The sequence below is a fragment of the Manihot esculenta genome, chromosome 13 (genome assembly GCF_001659605.2).
Source record: "Manihot esculenta cultivar AM560-2 chromosome 13, M.esculenta_v8, whole genome shotgun sequence".
NCBI classification, from domain to species: domain Eukaryota; kingdom Viridiplantae; phylum Streptophyta; class Magnoliopsida; order Malpighiales; family Euphorbiaceae; genus Manihot; species Manihot esculenta.
This window is the reverse complement of record NC_035173.2, coordinates 32,701,722-32,727,332: the sequence shown is the minus strand read 5'-3', so window position 1 is coordinate 32,727,332 and position 25,611 is coordinate 32,701,722. Positions and strand designations below refer to the sequence as shown.

The following is a 25,611-nucleotide window of genomic DNA, read 5'->3' as shown; positions in this document are numbered from 1 at the left end:
AGACGAGTAATGTCAGGCGGTGTTCTTGATGAAGGAATGAATAATACTCTCCTTTGCTTTTTTCCAAATATCGATCATTCAACCTAGATGTCACACTTTTGACCTATTGCCCTTTGCACAATGGTTTGTAAGATCATCACTAAGGTCATAGTTAATTGCATTAAACATCTCCTTCCGCTGGTGGTTGGGCCAGCTCAAACAAGCTTTGTCCCGAGAAGACACATTACAAATAATATTGTCATTGCTCAGGAGGTGATTCATTTGATGAGAAGGAAGAAAGGGAAGGTGGGTTTTATGGCCATAAAAGTGGATTTGGAGAAGGCCTATGGTCGTATAAATTGGAATTTTTTTGTTCGATACTTCACATGATGTCGGGTTGCCTTCACATCTGGTTTCTGTGATTATGCAGTGTGTGTCTTCAAGTATTATACAAATCTTATGGAATGACTAAAAAGTAGAGATTTTCAAATCAACTAGGGGGTGAGACAAGGTGACCCTCTTTCCCTGTATTTATTTGTCTTATGTATGGAGCAATTAGCTTATAGTATTTTAAAATCAACACAATAGGGGTCATGGAAGCCAATACAAATAAGTAGGGTTGGCTCTAAGCTTACCCATTTATTTTTTACTGATAACCTGATCCTATTTGCGGAGGCTTCTATCGACCAGGCAAATACCGTGCATAATGTTCTACAGAAATTCTGCTTGTTCTAGCCAAAAAGTTAATGCAGGAAAAACTCATGTTTTCTTTTCTAAGAACATTAAAGTTTCGGATAAGAGAATGATTTGTGCTGAGATGTGATTTAAGGAGTCTAGCGATCTTGGGCGCTATTTGTGTGTTCTCCTTCTATACTCAAGAGTTATAAAGGGTACATATCAATATCTTGTTGAGAGAGTTGTGTTATGGTTAAGTAGTTAGAATGCTACACAATTGTCATTGGCAGGGAGAGTTATTTTAGCTCAGTCAATTTTGTCCACTATGCCCTTGTTTATAATGCAAATAGTTGCTCTCTCTAAATAAGTGTGTTCCAAAATAGAAAGTTGAATACATCAATTTGTCTAGAGTGTTAATATTGGGACACGATGGATTCCTAATTACATGGGAGCATATTCAACAACCTAAGAATATTGGTGAGCTTCATCTGCGTAACATGCACTCTATGAATCGGGCTTTTCTTATGGAGTTAGGATGAGGTTTCCAAACCCAAAGATAATATACCTAATGTGTTTCTCCCTCACCTTTTTAAACCTTAGATTTATTCTATAGAAGAGAATTTATGAAGTCTGGGAGTTTGTCGAGAATAGTGTAATTTGGGATTTGGGTTGTTGTCGGGCAGTTAACTTTTGAGATAATTGTTGGATACTAGCGTATCCCTAGCTTCGTGAGGTTGTGTTGTCCATGCCACCAAATATGGGTACTCAAGTGGTTGATTTTGTTCTCTCTAATGGTGAATCGAACTGGGAATTATTGACACACTATTTGCCTTCGGATGTATGGTTGCACATGGCAACTGCCCTTCTGTTGTGCCCTCAGTAGGGTGAGGATTTGTTATGTTGGTGAGAAACAAACTCAAGCGATTTTTCCATAAAATTTACATATGTTGTGCTTACGGCGTAGACACCTAATATGGCTTCTGATGATTGGAAGAAAATATAGAAATGGGAAGGGCCACAACGAATTTGCATGTTCCTATGGTTGTGCATTTAGGAGAAGTTGCTTACTGCTTTTGAAAAGATGTGGACATCATTTAAGTGAGCACTCACTTTGTTAAGTTTGTGGTTTAATAGCGAAAAACATTATGCATGTACTTCGAGACTGCCCCATGGCTATATCTTCTAGAAAGTAGATATATCAGTGAGGAAGTGGATTCTTATAAATCTCTCTGATCAGAGTTAATGGACTAATGGTACGAAATGGGCAACAATATTTGGCATAACCTGCTGGTTACTTTGGAAGCAGAGAAACAAATTCATTTTTATTGGGACTCAAGACTTATTGCATTGGTTACTCTAAGCAATTATGGCAGGAGTTGAAATAGTTGATGACATGATTTTGAATCTTACTAGTCCGTCCAAATGTAATAAGGAAATGACAGTTTTCATAAGTTGGCTCCCTCCTCCAATTTTGTGCTACAAGCTTAATACTAATGGTTCAATTTGTAATTTTTATTGGTTGGGCATGTGATGGTGGTTTGGTACGTGATTGGAATGGAAATGGGCGAGTGGATTTGTTGCAAACTTGAAAAATGCTCAATTTTTTTTTTGTTGAGATGTGGGCTCTCTTTTAGGGATTGAAAATTATTGTAGAGATGGAGATGTCCTGGGTTGTAGTGGAATGTGATAGTTTAAGTGTGGCGGAGGTGATTCAGAGTTCCTTCACAAGAATTCCTCCACAAGAATGGGTTGCGGATCTGTTTTAAGTGTGGCAAATTTGCCAATTACTCCAAAAAATTCAATGGATGCAATTTGTTCATGTTTTCAAAGAGTGAATCAAGCAGTGGACTAGTCAGTTGAGTTTGCATGGTCTTTCGATTTGGGTGCACATAAATTACCTACCCCTCCTATGGATCTACTTCACTTGATTATTAGTGATAGAATGAATGTTACTCACACTCCTCTGCGTTAATTTGATTTGTTTTTATCTTTTTTCATTCAAAATTACATCATTGTATAGTGCATGTTGTAATCACAAATTAAGTTTAGGTTTTTTTCAATCTAAAAAATTAAAAAATTTACTAGACAATTAAAAAATCCTTTGTTAAAGGAAATGAAATTTAATTTAATAGTAATAATATTTAGGGATTAAATAATAATTTTTTAAAAAATTTTAACAATTATATAAAGTTTGCTCTATTTAATCGCAGATCAAATTAGTTTGATTTAAAAATAAATCAACTTGTTTATTTAGAATATTTTGTAGTCTTATAAATTTAGTTTATAAATTAAAATACAAAAGTTAAAAATGACTATCTTTCCATTTTGGTGTTTATATTTACCAAACTTATTAATTGGTTTAATCAAATAAATTGTTTTATTACTCTTATTTAATTTAATTTCATTATATATCTTATTTAATATTTTTTAAAAAAAATTAATAATAAATGTGCATAAATATTTTAACTGAATTTATAATTGGTTAAAATTTTAAATATTTGTAAATTTAAATATTAATTAAATTTCAAACAACTTTTTCGTTAATGAATAAATTTGTTATGTTTTATTACATTCTTATATTCAAAAGCCGAAGACCTATTCAGAGGCTATTTAAATAAATGATTAAAGAAAATAAATACATATTAAAAAGATTTTATAAAATATTATAATTAAATTATAATTTATTTATTTTTCATTGATTAAAATATGTTAATAATAACGTTTTTTATTTAATTTTTAAATGAAAAATGAAAAGATTATTTTTTAATATTAATATTTAACTAAATAAATTATATAACATTTTAAAATTATTTTCCATTATTTTAAATAGTACATAAATCCTGAAATAATCAAGCATGTGCAATCCATGTAGACAGAGGGCTGTTGCTTTTCTTTTTTTTGTTTTTTTGTTTTTTTTCCTCCTGAAGATGGCTTACAAGCAGAAGCCTCGTTTGAAACATTTTTCATACCATGCATCTTCCTTCCCTTTAAAGTTGCTTTCTATTTATGGTAAAGTTGAAAGGGCTATAAGAATATAATTCAAATATTATCAGAACTCGTGAAAAATAATTTATAAATAAAAAATATTTCTATTCAATTATTTTATTTTTATTTCTTATTTATGATATTAAAAAATAAAAAACAATAATTACATATAAAAAATTTGATAGTAAATATTTTTAAAAAATGAAATCATTTTCACTAAAATTAACTTAAGTTTTACTTTAACTAAAGGATTAAAAACTGTCAATTAACTGTTTCTTTAACTAAAAGATTAAAAATTTTAATTTATATAAGGTGTTTTAATTAAGTATTTTAAAATAAAAACCAACCAGTAAATTTTCTAATATTCTTCCCTCCCACCAGTTATAGGAGAATTAGTGAGGAGGAAATAGCATAACAATAACACTAGGCTATGAGAGTAGGCTACTTAAGGATTGGTTCCACCGACTTCATATGGGCATTGCCTTGTACAAATACTAAATCTCTGCAAACACCGTAATCCAGAAGACCCAGTTTAGGAGAAGACAAGACACAACACAGAACAGTAAGTCTATTTTCATCCATTCTAAGGTCGAGACGGATAATCCACCTCAAAACGAAAAGCAAAGACAATAAAGAAGAATAAAAATAGAACCAAGACATTCGCTGCCCACACAAAGGGAAAGATTGAGATTTTCTTTTTCTAAATAAAAAGTATCCATTGCTTGCTTCCACTTTCCTATATAACCGCGCATCATGTAGGTCCTGCCCTCTGCAATGAACGGTTTCACACTCGGTCACTGAAATCTTGTTCATTTTCCTTCACTACATTGTGACCTAATAATGCCTCTTCTAAACAGTTAACAACACTTCAAAACTAGTAGCCTACCTTTAGCTTTGCAGGATCAGCAGGCAATCGAGGTGATCTGATTTCAATAGAAAGGCATTGCATATACCCACTCAAAAACTTATGGTATTAAACACGACTTCAATACCACTAAAAAGCACCTAGACCGCCTAACTTGGTTGGCTATGAAGCATATCACTTGATCCCTGATTTCCAAATTCGAACCCACCACCCCTCGCTTTGGGTAATTTGTCTCTAAATGAAAATTTGGCAAAAAAAGGAAAAGAAAAGAAATACCACTAAAAGATACAGCTCATTGGTTCATGTCGTGATACCTAGTTTGACAAAACCAAGGCAGTCCACTTAGAGAACTACACATGGACCGACCCCACACAATTAGGTTCAGCCACTTGTGCCATAACAAGTCTAAAACCTCCAAAATCTGTAAAATTTTGGTTCAGCAGTGAGTGTTTATTTACCGTCATGTTCGGATACCACTACAACTGACACCAAGTGGCAAGTAGGTGGAGCTTTAATATGTTGCAAAGCCGAGATTTAAGTATCAAGTATCCACTAGAATAGAAACTCCATTTAAGGTAAAAATTTGGAGCAACCACAAAAATACTCTCAAAACAAAGTTTCTAGAAATGTACTAAAGGCTCTCAAAAAAGTTGCTCAAAAAATAGAAACTGCAAGGCTTAAGAAACAAGGTTGTCATTTAGGGAAAGCGAGGCCATTCGATCATCAGGACTATTAACCTGCTGCTGCTGCTGAACACTTCTAAGCACATCCATGGCCTCAGCAACTTTGGCCTTCAGGGCTTCTGGTGACTCCAGTAAGTGCAAAACCTCTGTCTGGTCCATCTCTAGAAGCATGCCCGTCACCTTAGCAGCATTTTCATGCTCCAACTGGTCCACAAGTGGATATAAATTTTCCCCAAGCAACTACAAGGGCAAAAAAATATTCAAACCATCAACATTACAGTAAGGTGCCTTGGGCAATTTCAACATCTATATATTGGAGTTGAACAAAAGAATGTAGAATTTGATCAAATAATATCAGGATTAAATAATAATGTAACCAACTATATACACATGCTCCTTTAGTGAATGCCAAAAAATATGACTTGCTCAGCAGAAATTTACCGTCCTCTGTTGTTCAGGTGTGGCATTAGCAAGGGCAGTGGCCAAAGCCCCAGCCTGCATAGGCTGTGAAAATGCAGCATCTCTGAATGGCATTCCCCCCACATCATAAGGAACAGGAAGCATGCCTCCAGGGATACCAGCCATGGGAACATCAGGCATATTGCGGCCAGGAGGGTAACGATAAACACGGCCCCTAGGAAGCATCTATAATTCAACAAGAAACAAAGTATATGAAATTTTTAATATAAAATTTCAAAGCATATATTATGTTTTGTAATTTCATAATCCAGTTTTTCAATTTCTAATTGATTTTTGGATACAAATCGCACATTCTCAAAAATTATAATATTGGCACGGATATATCAAGAGGAACAAAAACTTTTTAATGTAAATATCAAATTCCCATCTACCTGTGGCTGCATCAGGGGAAGTGGTTGCTGAGGTTGCACTGGCCCTGCTCCAGGTCTCCGGCCACCTGGGCGCTGAGCCTGCTGACTTGGTTGGACCATTGGAACAAAAAAATTTGGCCTCATTCCAGGAACCAGTTGCTGCTGATACCCAAGCCCAGGCTGTCATATTTACAGAACAGGGTCAGTAATCAACTGTAAACAATTGAGAGTAAAGTAAGCATGAGAACACAGGGAAGCCAACTATATCATATTGATTGGTTCTAATGATAAGAAAAGGTAAATCTAACATTTAATACTATCATTATTCAAGTAAGAGGAATCAACGCCTAAAAGCTTTTGGAAGGGTAAAAAGTCTTGAGGTCAAACTTCTGAGTCATAAAGGAAGGTATACTAATGGAAAGAGCACAAAGCTAAAATCCACAGAGATGATCTCTATGCTTAGCAAAAGCTACTACCCCATATGTAAACCCTAAATTTCACCAATTCCACTACTCAAATTATATACATCAACCTCAACCAAGTCCAGTCATGCCAATAAAATGGCCAGAACAATCAATACAACCATAGTGACATACAATCAACTCATAAGAAAGAAGCGGTTTTGGGATGGAGGTCCAAGCAACTGTCCCGCAAGTTAAGCAGCTCTCACCTGGGGAGGGACGATAGCAGGGGGGCCTTGACCATAGAATAGTTGTTGTCCGATACCTGGAGTTCCAGGGGGATAGATAGGCATACGAGGGCCAACTGTAGGTGGCATTGCAGCAGGACGCATTTGTGAAAATTGTGCCTGCATAGATGACACATTATATAAGCAAGAAAGAGAACTCATGCAGGGGAAGAAATGGCAAGTTTGCATGACAAAAACTAATTGAGGCAGCCGCAAAAGAATCAACTCTACCAGCATCTCTACATAGTTACTATGCTTTAAAAAATTACCTGCAACCTTGCTCTTCGTTCTTCTTTTCTTTGTGCAAGTGCAACATATAATGGTTTGCTAACTATCATTTTACCATTCATCTCTGCAAGCTACAGAAATGCAGAGAAAATAAAAATTGAAATCAAAATGAGAAACAAGAAAAGGGAAGAAGAGAAACAGCCTATTAATACAGAAATATTGAACACACAGAATATAATCTTACAGCTCGTGATGCTTCTTCAGCAGTTGAGAAGGCAACAAAGCCTGAACCTCTACTTACACCATTTGGATCACGCATAACCTATTAAATCTCAAAGATACAAATAAGAGAGATAAGCTGTAGATGGTCACAACAAGACTTATTTGTCCATATAAATCCATCATGAAGGATGAGGATGAACACTACAAACCTTGCATGAAGTAATTGTACCAAATTCTGAGAATAATTCCTTCAGTTTATCGTCAGTGATAGTATCATCTAGGTTCTTGACATATAGATTCAATCCTTCAAATCTGTCAACTGTCTCCTTCAAAGTTTGCTCAAACCGCCCTTTTAATTCATTTTCTCTTTCAGATTTTTTCTGCGCTTTCCCAACATACCACTCCTTATCATCAAATGTTTTCTCATTAAGGGCCTCGACAGCCCGAGCTGCATCATCAGGATTCTCAAAATTTACAAATCCAAAACATTTGGACTTTCCGTCACCATCTCTCATAACTACAACACTAGTAATAGTTCCATATTCACCAAAAATCTTCTTCAAATCCTCCTCAGCTGTTGTCTCAGAAAAATTCTTTACAAAAACATTATTGAATTTTGTCTTGTCCATAACAGACTCTCTTTCCTGTTTGCGGAGGAAAGGTCCCACATAAACTTGCTTGTCATTCAGTAACATGCCATTCAATTTATCAATTGCATTTTTTGCAGACTCCTCGTTATCAAACTGTACAAAACCATATCCTAAAGACTGACCTGAAGAGTCAGTTACTACTTTGCAAGATAAAATATTCCCAAATGTGGAAAAAGTGTCATGTAGAGCTTTGTTGTCAATTGCCTTGTCCAAATTCTAAGGTGAAAAACAAAAAGTAAGTTGGATATCAGCATAAACACAAGGGTGAGAGAGATAAAGGAGAAACTACTAACTTGTTCCCAAATATTTAGAATATAATACCTTGATAAATATATTTCCAGCACCACTTTTACGAATAGTGGGATCACGATGAGAATACATTATCCTAATAGTCTTGCCATTGATGGGAGTAAAATTCAGTACCTCTAATGCCCGTGCCGCTGCAATCATGAACAAAATTACCAATTTACTTGCATCCATCCCTCAACAACATGGACAGCATAATACATCACAAATAAATATTAAGCTGTAAGGCGAGAAATTTTCTTTACTTTTTAGCCTTCACAAATTACAGAAAGTTACATAAAATTACATAAACAGAACAAACCTCAAAATCCTAGAATAAGACGGAAAAAAAAGGTTTGATGCCAAATGAATAGAAAATGTCACACAACAAATTGTAATATCAGCACTTTTAGCTTGGAGAAGTTTCTAACAACTCAACTTTAAACCTCAATCAATCCATATCCACAGGACTACTCTAATCACGTTTTTGTTGCGAAATGTAATTGCTTTTACCATGTAAAGCTGAAATTTCCCCACTATAGTGGATTGTATTACTTGATCAGTCCACCTTAAACGTACACAAAAATGCATCATTTGCTTAGTTTCTCAGTGCTCGTGCTCGTAACCAAAAAATCACAAAACATGCACTTTTGTTGACCATAAAATTACAATTAGAACACCTGGTTGGGTCTGGCCCTAGTCAAATGGTTTAAAAACGCAACTAAAACATGAAAATCATGAATATCACACGGCTGATTATAGCTAAATTGTCAAATACGGATTCACAATAGCATCATTCATATGAATGTCATCTAATTCATCAAATGTGCATAAATAAAGACTAACCATCATGGACATTGCTATAATTGACATAGCCATAGCCAAGGGACCTTCTAGTGGTCAAGTCCCTGCAGACCCGGACAGATACGACCTGACCCAGCTGATTAAACAAATCATAGAGCTGAGTTTCGGTCACAGTGTGGTCAAGATCCCCAACATACAACGAGGTCGAGACGAACTGGTTCACTCCATTGCTTGCCACCCCATTTGAAGCAGAAACTGGAGACTGTGGTTGAACCTGAACCTGAGCCATTCTCCAAATTCAACGACAGAGAACAAACCCACCCAGAAATGAAAAACAACAACAACAACAATCAAAAAACCCTTAACTAATGCTGTTGAACGAAAACGGGGACTGTAAGTTTTTGATAGGAAAATTTTGGTTTTGGGTTTGTGATTTTTTGGGGGGTTTTGAGTATTTTTCCTTCAATTTTTTCTGATATGTGATAAGTTGGCCGGAAATTGAAAAAAGAAAAGGCCCTATCGGTCGGAAGGGGGTGATGGTTTGAGTATGAAGATAGGAGAAATAGGGTGGGCAGCACGAGCGGCACCGCAAAGGAGGGGTTGGACAAGCTTTTGGTTATATAGTAGAAGACCAGTAGGGCGGTGATAACTGTCCAAACCCTAAAAGTTGAATTTTTTATCATGCAATCGCAGCCCTTCGATCTCTTCTACGTGGACCACGTTACTTGGTCTCAGCCTTAACCGCAAACCTTGTTGTCCTTTCTATTATTCTTTATACGGTAGTTTCTTATGGTTTTAAAATTTTTTTTTTTTTATAAAAATATCTCAACTGTCAAACACCGAGTACCTGCAACGGAAAAAACAAATGCAAGCAAGGGCGACTAAGAAAGCGCAGACAAACAAAAAAATTAAAAGCAAATAAAAAATAATAAAGTTTAAATTCGTACGTGACCAGTATCCAATTAAAATTTAACAAACTGATAAATTGAATTAATTTAATTTTTTAATTTAATTTTTTATTTATTTAAATTTAATTTAATTTTTAATTTTAAAAATTTATATTATTTCGATTTAATTTAATTTTAATTATAAAAAAATTTTAAAAAATAAACCGAATATAATAATATATTATTTTTAATAATTTTAATGAAAAAATTTTAAAAATAAATTAAATATAATAATATATTATTTTTAATAATAGAGAGATTTAAATATAATAATATATTATTTTTAATAATACAGAAAAATTATATTATATAAAAATTAAAATATTTTAATTAAATTTTAAAATATTAAAATTAAAGTGATAAAAATGAAAAATTTATATCGATTAAATCATACTAAATCAAATCAAATTGAATTGATTTAATTCAGTTTAATTTCTAATTAAAATTAATTTAAATTAATTTTTATAAATATTAAAATTTTAATTTTTAATTTATTTAATTTCTTTTAATTTTAAATCGAATTGATGGAATACTCACCAACCAAATACACGATCATGCTACTCATTTCCCTCATTTATTTTTTTTCTCTCCCTTCCCTTTCCTCTAAAAGTTTCAATTTAATTGATTTTGCAACTGCTTCAATTTGTCTCCTATTGTTTATTTAGTTTATTTCTTTGGTTTTTATGTTCTTTTAATTTAGAGCATATTTAATTTAATCCTTTGATTTAATCAAAACGAAATATTTGATAAATTTTAAGAAATTAATTAGTAAAATAGTTTATAACTATTGTGATTTTATTTTTTATTTAGAGCATTTTACCAATTAAATTTTATTAAAATTTTAATTTAAAAATATTTATATCAATAAATTATTTAAAATAATAAGGCAAAGTTAATAAATTAAATATATATACTATAAATAATAATTAAATTAGTTATAATATAGATTTTTTTGAAACTTATAATATTCATTGTTATATAATATAAATAATAATTAGTTATAAAATTCTGTCATTTTTTTTTAAATTTGATTATAAAATAATGATTCTGTGACACATGCGTATTGTTATAATATAAAATAAAAAATCATAATAAAAATAAGAATACAAAGAAAATTTTAGGTAAATTTACTATTTAACTATTTAACATTGTGATTATTAATAAGTAAATTCATACATTTCAGAAACTTATTAAAATGTGTATATTTTTTCTTTCCGTCAATTAAATAGTTATTTCATCATATTTTAAAAATTTTTAAAATTTAATTTTACCATCAAATAAAACTCTTTTATTTAGTTTTTTCAATATTATCATTATTAATAAATTAGTAGTTATATTTTCAGAAATTTATTAAATTTTTTTTATTTTTTTTAAATTTATTAAAATATTTTTATATTTTATTTTCATCAGTAAAATAGTCCACATTCTCCTCCCCTCCAAAGAAAAAGAAGAAAAAGATAAAGAACAAGAAGAAAAAGAAGAGGAGAAAGCTTTTAAAAGAAAAAGAAAAATAAAAAGAAGAAAAAAAGTAATTCAACAGTTGTAATAGGATCAGAATGCGCCGAAAGCACCTTCAAACACTTGCTGCTCTTCACACCCCAGATTCTAATCGTCTCATCAAAAGAACTCGAGACGATCATGTTGGATTGAGGATTAAAGTTGTCACATAAAATATAATTAGTATGGCCTTGGACAGTTTTAATTTAAAAGCCTGTGATGACGTCTCTGATGCGAATGGTTTTATCGTCGAAATTAGAGACAAGGAAATAGGAGTCAAAAGAGAATGCAATATTGGAGATGCCTTGCTTATGGTCTTGAAATTCATGGAGAGGAGTAAAATGAGAAGTAGGACGATCGGAGGGGAAAGAGAATAAATTTTGAGGGTTTTGTCAGTGGAGGAGAAAGAAAAAGGCGGTTGTGAGAAGAGAATTTGATGGCTGATAGAAAAAAACAAGAAGTGGAATATTTTGATATTTTATTTTTTTTTAATGATAGAAATAGATAAAAAGGCTATTATATTGACAGAAAAAAATATTTTAATAAATTTTTAAAAATATAAAAATTAATTTATTAATAATACTAATTTTTAAAAACTAAATAAAAAATCTCTCCGAACAACAAAAATAAACTTTAAGAATAAGTGACTTATTCCCATTGCATTTTCCCGTGCTTTTGTTTATGCCATTAAAATTATGTAAAAAAAAAAAACTATATAAAAAAATAAATAATAATAAATGTAATAAAATTATGCCATTAAAATTAAAATTTAATTTTCGTTAGTATAATATTAATAATATAATATTTCTAATAATACTGTAGAACAATGAAATTACTATAAATGCATAAAACATAAAATAATCAAATAAGATGTTGAAAAAGTAATGATTTTTATATTTATGTACATTATAAATTATTATTTATTTTTTATAATTTTAAATATATAAAATTATTTTAATAATATCAAAAAGATGTCTAACATTGTTAAGCAATAAATTATTTTTTTTACTAGATTGGAAGTACCATATATAAATAAATTTCCTACAAATCCAAATAATTTAATCATTTTTGTCAACGTTGATATCTTAAATTTTTTATTTTAGACAATTAAAACTTTTAAAATTTTATTATTATTTTAATTATGAATTTAAATTAATTTTGATAAATATTTAAAATTTATTAGTCATCTCACTAAATTTTTTATTATTTTTAATTAACTATATTTTAAAACTATTATATAAACAATTTAAATATTTTTATAAATTTATATTTATATCTTTTAAATATATTATAAAATAATATAATTTTTTTACAAATTTATGTTTATATCACAATTTTTAAATTTTGAATAGTAAAAATATGATTATTAATATACCAAAAAATCAATTACTTCATTATTAACCAGAAAATTAATAAAAAAAGTTTAATTGATTAAAAAAAAATCTAATTGATCAATAGCGTGTTTCGTGGCTTTAATCTTAAGAAAAAGGATGTAATTCATGAAGAAATAAATAATAGTAAAAAAATAAATAATAGTAAAGGTAGCTACGTGAATTTGTAAAAAAGTTTGTTATTTTTATTGATAAATTTCAAAAATTAAAATATAAATATAAATTTATAAAAATATTTAAATGATTTATTTATTATATTAAAAATATATTAATTAAAAAATAATAAAAAATAAAATATATCTCAAAGTTTAGTTAAAATTAATTTCAATAGTAACGGAAACAATTATTTAAATTAATAGGCCAAAATAAATAAAAAAAAGTAACATAATTTAGAGAGTAATTAAGCAATTAAAATAGAGGGAGAGAAATTCATATAATTGAGGGCAGTCATTAAAAAGGCAAGACTCGTGAGCAGTCTCAATCTCTATCACTCGCTTGCACTTTTATCTTCACTTCCGCTAGTCTCCTTCTCCACACCCCTCTTCTCCCCTTTCTCGATTTCTCCCACATCTCCAACACCATGCACTCCATTCTCCATCTTAATCTCTCGGTCGCTCGCCTACCTGACGCTGTTCCTTCTACCACGACCGCCACCGTTGCCTCCGCTCACCAGCTTCCTTGTCTTCTCTTGTCCCGTGCAGGCCAGAGATTCGTACCTCTATCAGTCATTTCGTGTCCTCGTCGCTCCTCATCTATCGCCGCAAATGGCACCTTGATGGCCAATTCTGTACCGTTCTGTTACCTTATCCTTTATGATAGATAATTAAATGTGCTTCCAAGTTCAGAATTGTCGTTTCCATATACTGAACTTTTCGGTTTAGATTTTCGTGATTTGATTAGTTCATTTGGTTTGTTAGTTAAGTGTATATGAACACATTAGAGGAAATTCAATTTAATTTTGGCACCTGGTTTGTTCGATCAATTTATTTCACTCAAGGAACTTGGTTATAGATCAATCACTGGTTCAATTTATTTTTGTTAATGTGTTAGTTGGATTAGGAATAATAGGAAGCTAGCAGTAAAGATAAGAGGACGAGTGCCTAACGGTAATTACGTAGAATTTGCTTCTTGCAATCTTTATTATGTAAAACGGGGTGAAGTAACACTAATGCTTATGGGATATCATGTAATGGATCCATACCTGATGATACAGCTTAGTTTGAATGCGGATTGGGATGCTCTTTTTGTTTTTGAATGATTTGAAGTGCAAGAGCGCTTGGAAATGGTTACTCATCTGTTTACTTTCAGCTGAACATGGCACTTGAATTTAGACTTATGGTGGAGCTTGAGTAATGGATGTTTGGGATAAGGATGGAAATTGGGGTTCTGGAACTCACTAATCAAGATACTTAGGTGCTACTCCTCATTGATGTACTCAGTCTGGAATTTTGAGCATTCAAGTTATTCTTCTTTAGCTTTAAATATTATCCAAACTCAGTTTAGTTTTTTTCATTTTTATTTAAGCGGACCTGTTGTTTGGCAGCCAGATATCTTTAAATATCTCCAACCTCAATAGTTAATACCTCATCCATTTTCTTCATATGATTTTCCTTTTTGGACCTGCTCTGCAGCCAAAAAGTGGAGTTTATACAGTTGGTGAATTTATGACAAGGAAAGAGGATTTGCATGTAGTAAAACCAACAACAACTGTGGATGAAGGTATTTGTAACAAAAATATTATTTGTTGGAGTACACCATATTATTTTCATCCACTAATTTGGTATTGTTTGGCCAACAGCTTTGGAAACTCTGGTGGAACACAGAATTACAGGCTTTCCTGTAATTGATGATGATTGGAAACTGGCAAGTTCTTGCTCCTCCCCTCACTTCCTTCTCCTTTACTTGTGAAAAACATTTCTCTGTTTTCCATTTCTATTTTCTAAGAGAAGTCCAATTTTCATTTTTTAAGCAAAAAAAGAGAAAATGCCTTCATCTTCAGAAATAGAAAGCAGTTTTCTAGTTCAATAAATTAAAAATAAATTATCATAAAATAATATTTAGAAGTTTCTTTACTTTTAAGATTTTTTTTAACATGCATTATTCTGTTTACTCCAACTAGCATGTGATTAAGGCTCAGTTTTTATTATTCACTGATTTTATAATAGTATGATTAATTTTTTTGTCGTAAATAAATATTTCCCAAATTATTATTCAATTTAGTTATGTTAAACTTATAATATAATTTTGGTTGTAGAGAAGTCATTATTTTCCATTTGGAGAACATGACATTTGATATAAAGAAAAACAATGGAAAACAATGTTGTTTTTCAGAACTTAGTTAAATTTTGTAAAGCCAAAACTCTATTTTCTAGTTTTCTTAGAAAACTTTTTCAGAAAAATATCATAGTTTTCCTCAAGTGTAAGGGCCCATGATTTCTCACTCTACATCGAATGCTTGTATGGCCCCAGTTTGATGGTTACTTGCAGTCTTTGCCTCTAGCATTTTGTTTGGTTCTGTTCACCAATTTTGAGGATGTACCATATCTTGAAAATAAATGGACCTAAAAAGCTTTGAAATCAAGAATAAGAACTGCAAGCAATCTCTACTAAGTTTGGCCTGATGCTAATTTATGTTGTGTTTATTAAAATAATATGCATGCATGCATTCCAATATTCCTAATTGCTTCAGAGTTCTTTATAACATAAATTATTCGACACCTTTTAGAGTAGTTCTAACCTTCCTTCTTTTAAGATGTTAACTTCAATCTTTGGTTTGATATATTTGTATTATTTGTATATTCTTATTCTTTATTTATGGGAATGATTTTAAGGTTTTTTACTATTGTAGGTTGGTCTTGTGTCAGATTATGACTTGTTAGCATTGGACTCTATATCAGGTATGAAATGATTGAGACTTGGCTATTCATATTGTTTTAGAAAAGCCTTGTCACTTCCTTTTTGTGGTCGCAATTCTTTTGACTCAAAAGTACCAAGCATGAAGTTGTTAAACCTTCACATGAAACAAAATTGTAATAACTCCTGCATCCTAATCCAGTTTGTTGAAGAGACCATTTTATTCTCTGCTGCACTTCTAATAGTTTGGAACAATATATTCTTAAGAAAATTTAAAAAAAATATCAGACCATTTTTTGATGTTTTACTAGAATGTGCTCAAATTCTCTCTATCAGCATTTTATTCTGTACGATATAATTTGTCTATATTAAAGATGTAAAAATAATTCTGGCTTGTTCTTGTGACTTGTTGGAACTTTATATTTTGGGAACCGTTCATTTTGCATGGATACAACATGACATGACACAGGTATAGGACACAGCAACTTTTATAAAGTCAAGTTACAACAAGCTGGGAACAACGTTTTATGTTAATAGCCTTTTATTTATAACAAAAAGAAAATTCCATTACAATATCTAGTAAAATATTTAAAAAGTATGTCAAACTTAAGAATTTGCAGTGTAATTCATAATTCATATTACATTAATAAAGACATCTGTTACTTGTCATAACTACATCCTCATAGTTCGATTTCAATAAGATCACCTTTTTTGCAGAATTGTATGGTACGTATGAGTTGTATGGAATTTCTAATGTAACGATATGAATCTAATGTGTGAGCTGTAAGTAACTAATAACAAGAATTGTATGAATAAAAAATGAATATTGAGAATGTTAAATTTGGGTCAAGCCTAACTCACCCCAAAAACTAGCTCAAGAGGGAGGAGTGCCTATGACCCATATAAGGGGCACGTTACCCCTTTCCACAACCGATGTGGGATTCAACACATCCCCTCACGGCCATAATTTTACTGGTGCGTGAATATATTTATGTTAGTGTATTTGCCCTAGGCCATTATCTTGGGCCTTTTTTGTATGTCGTTTTGGTTATTAATAAAAGAGGTTTTTATCATTATTATTTGTTTGCATGTTACATAATAATGATTATCATCCATGGTTACTTATTATTATGTTGATAATAATAAAATATAGCTAGTATGATTATTGATTGATAATCATGAGATGATTATGTATATGTTGATGTAATTCAATAATCATAGATACTTGTTAGAGAACAAAATATTGGATGGACCCGCGTTGAGATCACTACATGGGTTATTGTCATAAGTGAATCTCAAAGTAGTTATGTCTTAATCCTTTGACTTGAGATTGTCATAGTTTCCAACATAAGGACTATTATGTTTTGATATAACCAAACATTGTCTTTAATCGGACAATCATAAAGGTTATGATTGAGCATAATAGAAATTATGTAGAGGATAATGAACAATCAAGATAGGATTTGTCCCTCTCTCTGAGAGAGATATCTTCTGGGCCCCTCGATAAGTGAGACTGAGAAATGCATGGCCGTGCTCAAATGAATTGATAGCGTGATCAATATCATTTGAATTTATCAGTCTACTTAGAGATCGAGAAATCATATGCTTGAACATTATAAGTTTGACATTGACCATGACTTATGTTCAAACTAGATATCGTGTAACAAAGGGATTAATATATGTTCTATTTATTAGGCTTTATCGGACTATTGATCCTCATATTAGTTGGGTAGTCATAATTTCTTGCTAGAGGCCACTTATGACTTATGGGCCTTGTGGGACTAGGCCTATTGCCAATTAATGTGAGCCTATTGGGTCACACACAAAAGAACGTTGTTGATGTGCTATGACATATTAATGGGCTAAAAGCCCAAAGCCCATTAATATAATTAATAATAATAAAGTGTTATTATTATTAATCATTAATATAATTAATAATAATAAAGTGTTATTGATGACTGCTGGATTTCTCCACCCCGGTCTGGGGCCAGGCCCACGATATCAGCCTATTGTCTAGAGGCCCCCAAGCCTCACATGTGCACCAGGGCCGATCCGCTCAGCTCAAAGACCGGGCTCCAGTCAGATTCTTCAATCAGGCCGGCCCAGCTCCTTCGGCCCAATGAACAGATCCCCTCTGGGCCTAGTCTTAACCTTATCTTCTGGCCCAGCTCGGAACCAGGAAGGAATTCAGCCCATTCGCCTTGTGGGACCATCCGCATGCGTGCCTGGAGAGAATCAGGAGCCGTTACGCATGGGGCAGCGATCTGATTTTCTCGTACGTCCATATCAACGTGACAGGGACAGGTGGCCCAATGACATACATTCTGTTACACGTCACTAGCGGATAAAAGAAAACATATAAAAGGAGAAATACTCTCCTCTAGGTCTAAGCTTTTTTCCAGTTTTACAGAACCCTTGTAAAACCGTATTTTCTGGATCTCAGATCATCAGTTATTATTATTAATCATTAATATAATTAATACTAATAAAGTGTTATTATTATTAATCATTTATTATTATGAGATAATAATATTTAAAAGATCTGCAATCTATCTGTAACTGTTACAGATAAAGGACTCTATCACATAAGATATTTGAGTATCTGTGAGATTGTGATAGTGGGTTATGAACACAACTCTTTTTAGGAAAAGGAGTTGTGGGAAAAAAAAGACTGAAACATATAAATACTCATTCTATGAATTGTGGAAGGATGAGGATGATGTTAATTTTTGAGAAAAATTCAGTCTAACAGTTGCAGATTGTGGAGCACATAATCTATCCATTTTTTATAGAGCTAGCACTCTAGAAGGATAGAAGACGTTCGTGTGGATACCATAGAGGGTGTTCGTTTGAAAAAGTAGCACCATCAATCCACCATTGTATCTTTTGGACGAGATTCACGGGTTAGTCTCATATCCTTCTTATGAAATAAATGAAGCATTCGGATTCTGGGAAAGGAAATCAGAGATTTTTATTTTTCCGCTGCGCAATTTGGATTACAATAATCTTGGGATTTCCCAACAATTTATGGAGGCCCAATATCGAATGGGGAGGCTCTGATACCATGTTAAATTTGGGTCAGGCCTAACTCACCCCAAAAGCTAGTTCAAGAGGTAGGAGTGCCTATGACCCATATAAGGGGCACATTACCCCTTTCCACAATCGACGTGGGATTCAACAGAGAATAATTAGGAATTTGTAGATTCATTGGTTCAAAAAAGATCAAAAGCTCCAATTTAAAACAAAAGGGCAAAAGAAGGGGAAACCCAAGAGAAGGGCAGCAAATTAATGAAAAAAGAAGGGGGAAATAGCCCAATATAGTTCTAGTTATTAAAAAAAAAACTTCCTAGTTTGATATTTTGAGCTTGGTCATAACAAAGTTATTAGGTTCTCTTTGATTTTATGTTCAGTACATGACTTGGAATTAAATATATATATAGACATAATTTACAATCAAATATTTAGAATTGATAAATGGTGAAATCCACCAAAACACAGATGGGTGACAGGAGGAATGACTTTGGATCCGGTCAGGAGGTGTCAACAAGGCTTGTAAAACCAACAAGGGTAGAAAGCCAGTTGGGGTATTTCCACTAGCACTTTAATGGTTAAGTTAGTAAAAATTTAGCAAATGCTCTAGTGAAAAAGATAATAAAGAAGGGATGAAGAAAGAAGAAGAGGAGTTATGAAGTCTGAGAATATTGTCTGAAAGCTTACCTCATATTGAAAGTCTTTTATCCTCTTTTGTCTCCCTTTCTTAGGTCTTGTCCTAAGTGACCAGAGAGATGGTCTCAAAGTTGGCAATGGTCCTTATGGATGCTGACCTATCAGCCTTTTGTTAGAAAGCATACTAATATGTACAAACCATTTATGGTGGGCAGTTGACTATTAAACGTTAAGTCGGCTGGAGGGATACTGGAGGGTTATTGTTAGTTAACTAATCATGTATTAGGTTGTTTAAGCGTGTGGCTATAGTGAAGGTACAATTTCATACTACATCCATGCATCCTTTCGAGCCAGCTATTATTCGTTCGAACTGACCTAACTAATGTACTGTTTTAGTGGGACACATGTTCAAAAATAAAGATGGGGATCATTATATGTTATCATGTATCTTTTGATAAAATTAATAGGAAATATATCTACAAATATACATGTTATTTGCAATTGAGTTTTAAAATTTTTTACCAAATTTTACAATTTGATTCCATTCCTGATTCTCGATTCAAAGAATGAGGATTACGATCCTTGATTTTGATTCTCTACCTGACAACTGTGAAGATCACTACATATTAAATCATTACTGGTGCCTTGCCTTTACTTGCTTCTTAATTTTGTGAGGGCTTAAGTAGTAATGTTCTAATATGATTCGACACACACATATAATGAAAAAGATTTTTGAAGTGTGAAATGTGTTTCCAAACAAGCATAAAGAGTGTCAAACACATGCAATTTTCTTCTTCTTTTGCTTTTGGGACTTGGTTTAAATTTGAAGTGTTTGATCTGCATTGGGCATGGGCAAGTCTCAGACACTGCATATCCTTTGTTTAAGTTGTGTTGATGCATCATAGTTTTACTGTATGCTGTAGAACTATTAACGCTTCACAAGAACAAGTATTAGATATGGCTTGTCCTTGAAAATAGTTTCAGTAATTGTCACTGTTTTGAAAATTGGACTATGCCAGTTAATCCACCAATTAAATGGGAAAATAGTGTGAGTTCACTTTTGTACTATATGTCAACCAAATGTTGACTCTGTCAAAATTGGAAGAAAAAAGGAGGGGGGGGGGGACCAGAAGAATTATTGAATCCTGGTTTGGAATGTTTTTTTGTAGTGCTTGTTGTGTTATGGTTAGTATTCTTGTTTAAAATATGAAATTTGGCGGTGGACCTTTTCTTCTCTTCTTTCCTCTTTCGGTAATGACTAATATATATGGTTTGAAATTGATGTTTAATGATGGATGCATTTGAACTATTTTTTCTAGATTTTTGTTTTTAATGTTTTAAAGAAATTTATAATTATTGACTTTTAGATTATTATAGTGATAACATATGGTGGTGTCACATTATTGCCAAATTGTTCATTTCTATTTACTTGAGTTTGCATTTGTTCATGATGGAACTTTTTACATATCTTAGGGGTTTTTAACACTATAATAGGGCAGAAAATGGATCAATAATAGTTTTTAGCATAATAGGGTAATTAAATATGCTGCGTTTTTCCACATTCTTACCTGCATGAATTTTCCTGTATGTCATCTAGGTGGTGGAAGAACTGCAAACAGCATGTTTCCAGAGGTTGACAGCACTTGGAAAGTAAGTTAAAACTACATGTGAAACAGTAATGCGTACAAATTATGCTTGGTCACTGCATAAAAATTTATTTTATGGCAGTTAAATGCCTTTCGACTTTTTTTCTTTTTGCAAGTTTGACCTGAAAACTTGCTTTCTCTGCACTCTGCAGTGAGAAAGGGACTTAGATTATTATTTTTCTTCTTCCATTGTTTTCTTAGATGTATTGACCCTTGCATAACAGATCAAGATGTCAAAGAAAGCCCCTTTTTTTCTACTTATTCCTTTTCCTGGTTGGTTCCTGCTCGATTTTTTGCTGCTGGTAAAAATTATTTGCACAGATGTGCCTTCTTACTATGTTGAACTTTTTCTTTCAGGGCCTTCTTAACGTGGTCTTTGTCTTCTAATTACTTGAATATGTATATATTTCCTTCTCTACTCTGAACTATCTCATTATTTTCATCCACCTAATTTTTCAATGAAGAACTCTAAATGAATTATGACTACTTGTAGAGTAGAAAAGAAAAAAAAAAAAATAGACAGTCTCTCTCACAAGCACTTCTCTATGTGTTCTATAAAATCTAAAATTGTTGAACTGATGTAATGAAATTTCATGTAGAGAACATATTTTGTTATGTTAAAGTCTGTTGTGCAAAAAGAAAATAGTTAAAAATGTGTTTTATTACCTTATCCTTAATGTTTAAACATGAAACAACCTAAATCCCGCTAAGTGATTCGGCGTGGTTTTAGTTGTTTGGACTTCAAACTTCCCAATGGCTTAATAAGATGTTTTGACTTGATCCGTCAATGATAATTGCAGACTTTTAATGAGGTACAAAATTTACTCAGCAAAACCAATGGGAAGGTTGTTGGTGACTTAATGACCCCGGCCCCAGTTGTTGTCCGTGAAACCACTAATCTTGAGGATGCTGCAAGGTTCTTTCATGCCCCTTTTGTTCTCCTCTTGCCATTAGTTGTGTTTGATACTTTAATTTATGCCATCTGTTTACTTTCATTCCAAACGGTGGAGCCTAATTAACTTCTTAGTCCGTTTGTCTTGTATCAGATTGTTGCTGGAGACAAAATATCGTAGACTTCCAGTTGTTGATTCCGAGGGCAAACTGGTAAGGGATGTCTTTTTTTTTGTTGACCTCTCATGTGCAACAGTAGTTTTAATAAACCATTATTCCTACCCTTTAAGGTTGGAATTATCACAAGAGGAAACGTTGTAAGAGCTGCCCTTCAAATAAAGCATGACATTGAAGGAACAGCTTGATATCCAAATGTTCTGCAACGAAAATGAGGAGCGGAAGGCAAACTGGATCAATTGCTTCCATGAACTGGTTCAACTTCAGCAGATAAGAGGTTGGAAGAGCTTGGCTACGTACAATTTTGGCTTATTCTGTACCTCGTTTTTGCTGTTTATATTGTTAAGTTACTAGTAATTGCCAGGATCAAAGTGATTAGGGACCAATTATTTTTGTTTATCTCTCCATTCTGCCACTAGTCCTCCCTCTTTAATTATCCCATATAAGGGAAGGGACAAGCAGTGGAAAAAGAAAAGAGAAAACAACTGATGTAGATACATTGTTTGGAGATAGTTTGTAATCTTATGGAACACATGATTCTAGCAAGAATGGGTGCTTCTTATAATTGTCTTAGAATTCAAAGGTTGTCCTTGCTACGTTCTTGAATATGGGTAGTTGTTAAATACTTTAATTTGCCAGTGGTGACTCATTTTTTATCCTCTATAGCTATGCTGAAACTGAACTGTACACGAGCCTCAGAACATTAAGAGGTTGTCTGTATTTCCTTATACAACGCAGAAGCATGGTACGTCTGAAACCCAGTTTTCTCAAACCAACAGCAATGATTGTCGAGTATCCGAGATGATTACAAACATCCTAACTTTAGAGATTTTTTATTTTTTATTTTTCTTAACAATTGCCTGACTGAATTTGAACGGTAGTCCATCTAGATACCATCAAACAAATGTTAGTTCATTAGTCCGCTAATCGTGGGCTAATGTTTGTCATCTCATCTGCCATCTATTCATCTAAAAAGTGGCACATAAATTTGCAGACTACACATAGGAAAACACACCAAGTCAAAAAAGATGCAGGTAAAATCAGGGTATGATTAAGGCTTAATTTTTGTAATTAGCTGTTAAATAGAGAATTATATTAAAAAAAAATAGGCATAGGAGGGCATGAAGTTGGTCCCCATCATCATAATCATACTGCACAAGCCAGCCAGGATGGCAATCTCTCTCTTCTGGTGCCCACAAGTCCTATAATAAACAACAGTGAAGAACCAGAAAATACCTAACTCCAAATCCTATCACTTTAGTAGTTACAACTTTAGTGGTTAGCATGGCTATTTGCAACAACTGCAAGGCTGTAGGCCACCCGTGTTCCCGCTTCTCACTGCTTTTAACATCCCCTCTCTCTCTCTCTCTCTCGGGGCTAGAAAATTACCAGGCAAAGAAACCTGCCCAAGTCCCTTTCTCTTGTATTGTATTCATTTCTTCTTCAAAACTTAAAATTAGTGAAATTGGAAATTGAGACAAAAGCTATATTAGATCATAATAACCCAACTAATATACATTTTACAAGGCCAAAATTTCCTTACCCAATTTTATAAAAAGGAGAAAAGAAAGGGAAAAAAACCCAAGTAGAAAATCTAATAATATAAGAAAGATGAACTTGCTAAATACCAATAATCCACATAAGTTTTTCTTTTTTTTTTTTAATTAATGCTTCATCATTTCACCGGGCATAACCTTAACATACCTCCTTGGCGCATGTTAGCGGCTACTATGATTACAGTAGTCGCCTCCACTGAAGGAGAAGAAGAAGAAATAGGAAGCAAGAGAGTTGATTTTGTTCACCTAATTCCTTTCCCATTCAACATCAGAATCTTCCGCTTCGGGTACTTTGTTCAAGTCGACCCGCTCGAAAAAGGACTTGAATTCTGAGCTATCAATCACCGATTTGTTGTTGCTGCTGCTGTTATTATTAGTGCTATTGCTACTGCTACTGCTACTTCGATGGTGGTCATGGTGGTGGTGGTGGTGGTGGTGGTGGTGGTGGTGATGGTGATGGTGACTCAAAGCCGTCTCCAGAGCGTCAACTCTAGCTCCAACCTCGGTCGCTTTTTTCCTTATCGAAGCGGCCGACATGTCACCGCAAACTCCGCCGATACTTTCTCCTGCTAAAAACTCCGGGAAATTAAGCCTCGCCGATGGCCCTCTCAAATAGAAGACCGCCGTGTCATAGGCCCGAGCCGCAGCCACAGGAGTTGAATATGAACCCAGCCAAATCCTCGAGCGTTTGTTAGGCTCTCTTATCTCAGCCACCCATTTGCCCCACTTCCTCATCCTTATCCCCTTGTACTGTCTGTCGCCGTCCACCGTTCCATCTCCTCGCTTCCTCGTGGCCATCGCCTTTTCCACTCCATTTTCCATCGCTTAAAAAAAAAATCGACCAATTACCGAAGATTCCCAAACACCCACTTCCCCCTTCTCTTCCCTCTCTAGAAGGAGAAAAAGTAGCTGTGTTATAGAAACCCAAGTCCAAAATCAGCGAGCTTTCATGGCAGAACAGATTGGGGAAGATATGGGTTTAATGCTGTAGCCAGGTATGAAAAGAGGGGGAGAGTCATCTGGGTAATCTTACACGTTAATGGTGATTTTTGTTTTTTTATTTTTAATAAAAAAAGATGGGTGATAAAAGAAAAAAAATCAGAAAATCCAAATTCACCGACAAATCTTTGTGGAAATTGTTTAAAGGCAAAGGGGGGTGTGAGTGTGAAGGGTGTTGTGTTTATGTTGTTTGCCTTATATGTTATGGGAGAGACTTGGAGAGAGGAGGAGAGACGTGGTTGGGAAATTTTATACTACTAGGTGATTTCATGTCGATGACAATCCAATAAAATTTAGATATTTAAATCAAATATAGGAGAAATATTATTAAATTTCTAAATTTTTAATAAATTAACTAATTTATTTTTATTTTTAAAATAATTCAATTAAAATACATATATATTTTATAAATTTAAATTATTTACTCATTTTATTTAATAAATTATTAATCAATTTATTTTAATTTTATAAAATTAATTAAATAATATATATAATTAAAATTATAAAAATTAAGATGTATAAATATTGTAAACAATAAAATAATATATGAATAACTATAAAATTTATTATTATTTTAATTTATTTATCATCTATTTTATTAATTAAGTTATATATATTTAAATCTGTGTAAGGATTTTTTAATAAACATCTCAAACACTTGAAGGGCTTGTTTGGAAAAGAAAGAAAATGAAAAATGAAATAAATAAAAGTGGGTGTGGGTTATGGAATTGTAGTGGAAAATGATATTATGGAATTAAATAATTACATATGGGAGTATGGTTTTTTTATTTATGCTTAGGTGTTGATGGGTGGTGTGGTGGTGTCTTATGTGGCAACTGAGGTGTTGAATTTCAATGGTTTAGGAGAAAATTATTTATTTTTTTGCAAGCCTGGCTTTACCCAAACCCAACATAGATTTGGATTCAAACATAAACTATGCTTTTTTTTTCTTCTCTAGATATTCTTTATATGCTAGATTTTGTTTATAACACTATTTTTCTTTATTTTATTTCATTATCATATTAATAAATCAAAATATTCTTTTTCATTTTCCGTTAATTTCTCATAAATATTTTATATTCTAATATAATTTT

The 25,611-nt window shown here is 32.7% G+C and overlaps 3 protein-coding genes across 3 annotated transcripts; 1 reads left to right on the top strand and 2 right to left on the bottom strand.

The window, feature by feature from the left end:
* Window positions 1-5,037: 5,037 nt before the first annotated feature.
* Window positions 5,038-9,501, bottom strand: LOC110629828 (polyadenylate-binding protein 2). The gene is made up of 9 exons (XM_021776980.2): window positions 8,937-9,501; window positions 8,127-8,245; window positions 7,365-8,021; window positions 7,178-7,255; window positions 6,975-7,064; window positions 6,688-6,825; window positions 6,039-6,197; window positions 5,629-5,832; window positions 5,038-5,427 (listed from the first exon to the last, which is right to left on the bottom strand). The coding sequence occupies exons 1-9, from the start codon at window positions 9,181-9,183 to the stop codon at window positions 5,182-5,184; spliced, it is 1,938 nt and encodes a 645-aa protein (XP_021632672.1). The 5' UTR covers window positions 9,184-9,501; the 3' UTR covers window positions 5,038-5,181.
* Window positions 9,502-13,188: 3,687 nt separating this feature from the next.
* Window positions 13,189-22,544, top strand: LOC110629857 (CBS domain-containing protein CBSX1, chloroplastic). Its single transcript, XM_021777026.2, has 8 exons — window positions 13,189-13,516; window positions 14,361-14,448; window positions 14,528-14,592; window positions 15,578-15,626; window positions 20,846-20,898; window positions 21,695-21,810; window positions 21,941-21,998; window positions 22,076-22,544. The coding sequence occupies exons 1-8, from the start codon at window positions 13,310-13,312 to the stop codon at window positions 22,148-22,150; spliced, it is 711 nt and encodes a 236-aa protein (XP_021632718.1). The 5' UTR covers window positions 13,189-13,309; the 3' UTR covers window positions 22,151-22,544.
* Window positions 20,415-24,748, bottom strand: LOC110629858 (ethylene-responsive transcription factor RAP2-10). Its single transcript, XM_021777027.2, has one exon. It carries the CDS (start codon window positions 24,338-24,340, stop codon window positions 23,765-23,767), a length of 576 nt encoding a protein of 191 aa, XP_021632719.1. The 5' UTR covers window positions 24,341-24,748; the 3' UTR covers window positions 20,415-23,764.
* Window positions 24,749-25,611: the final 863 nt, after the last annotated feature.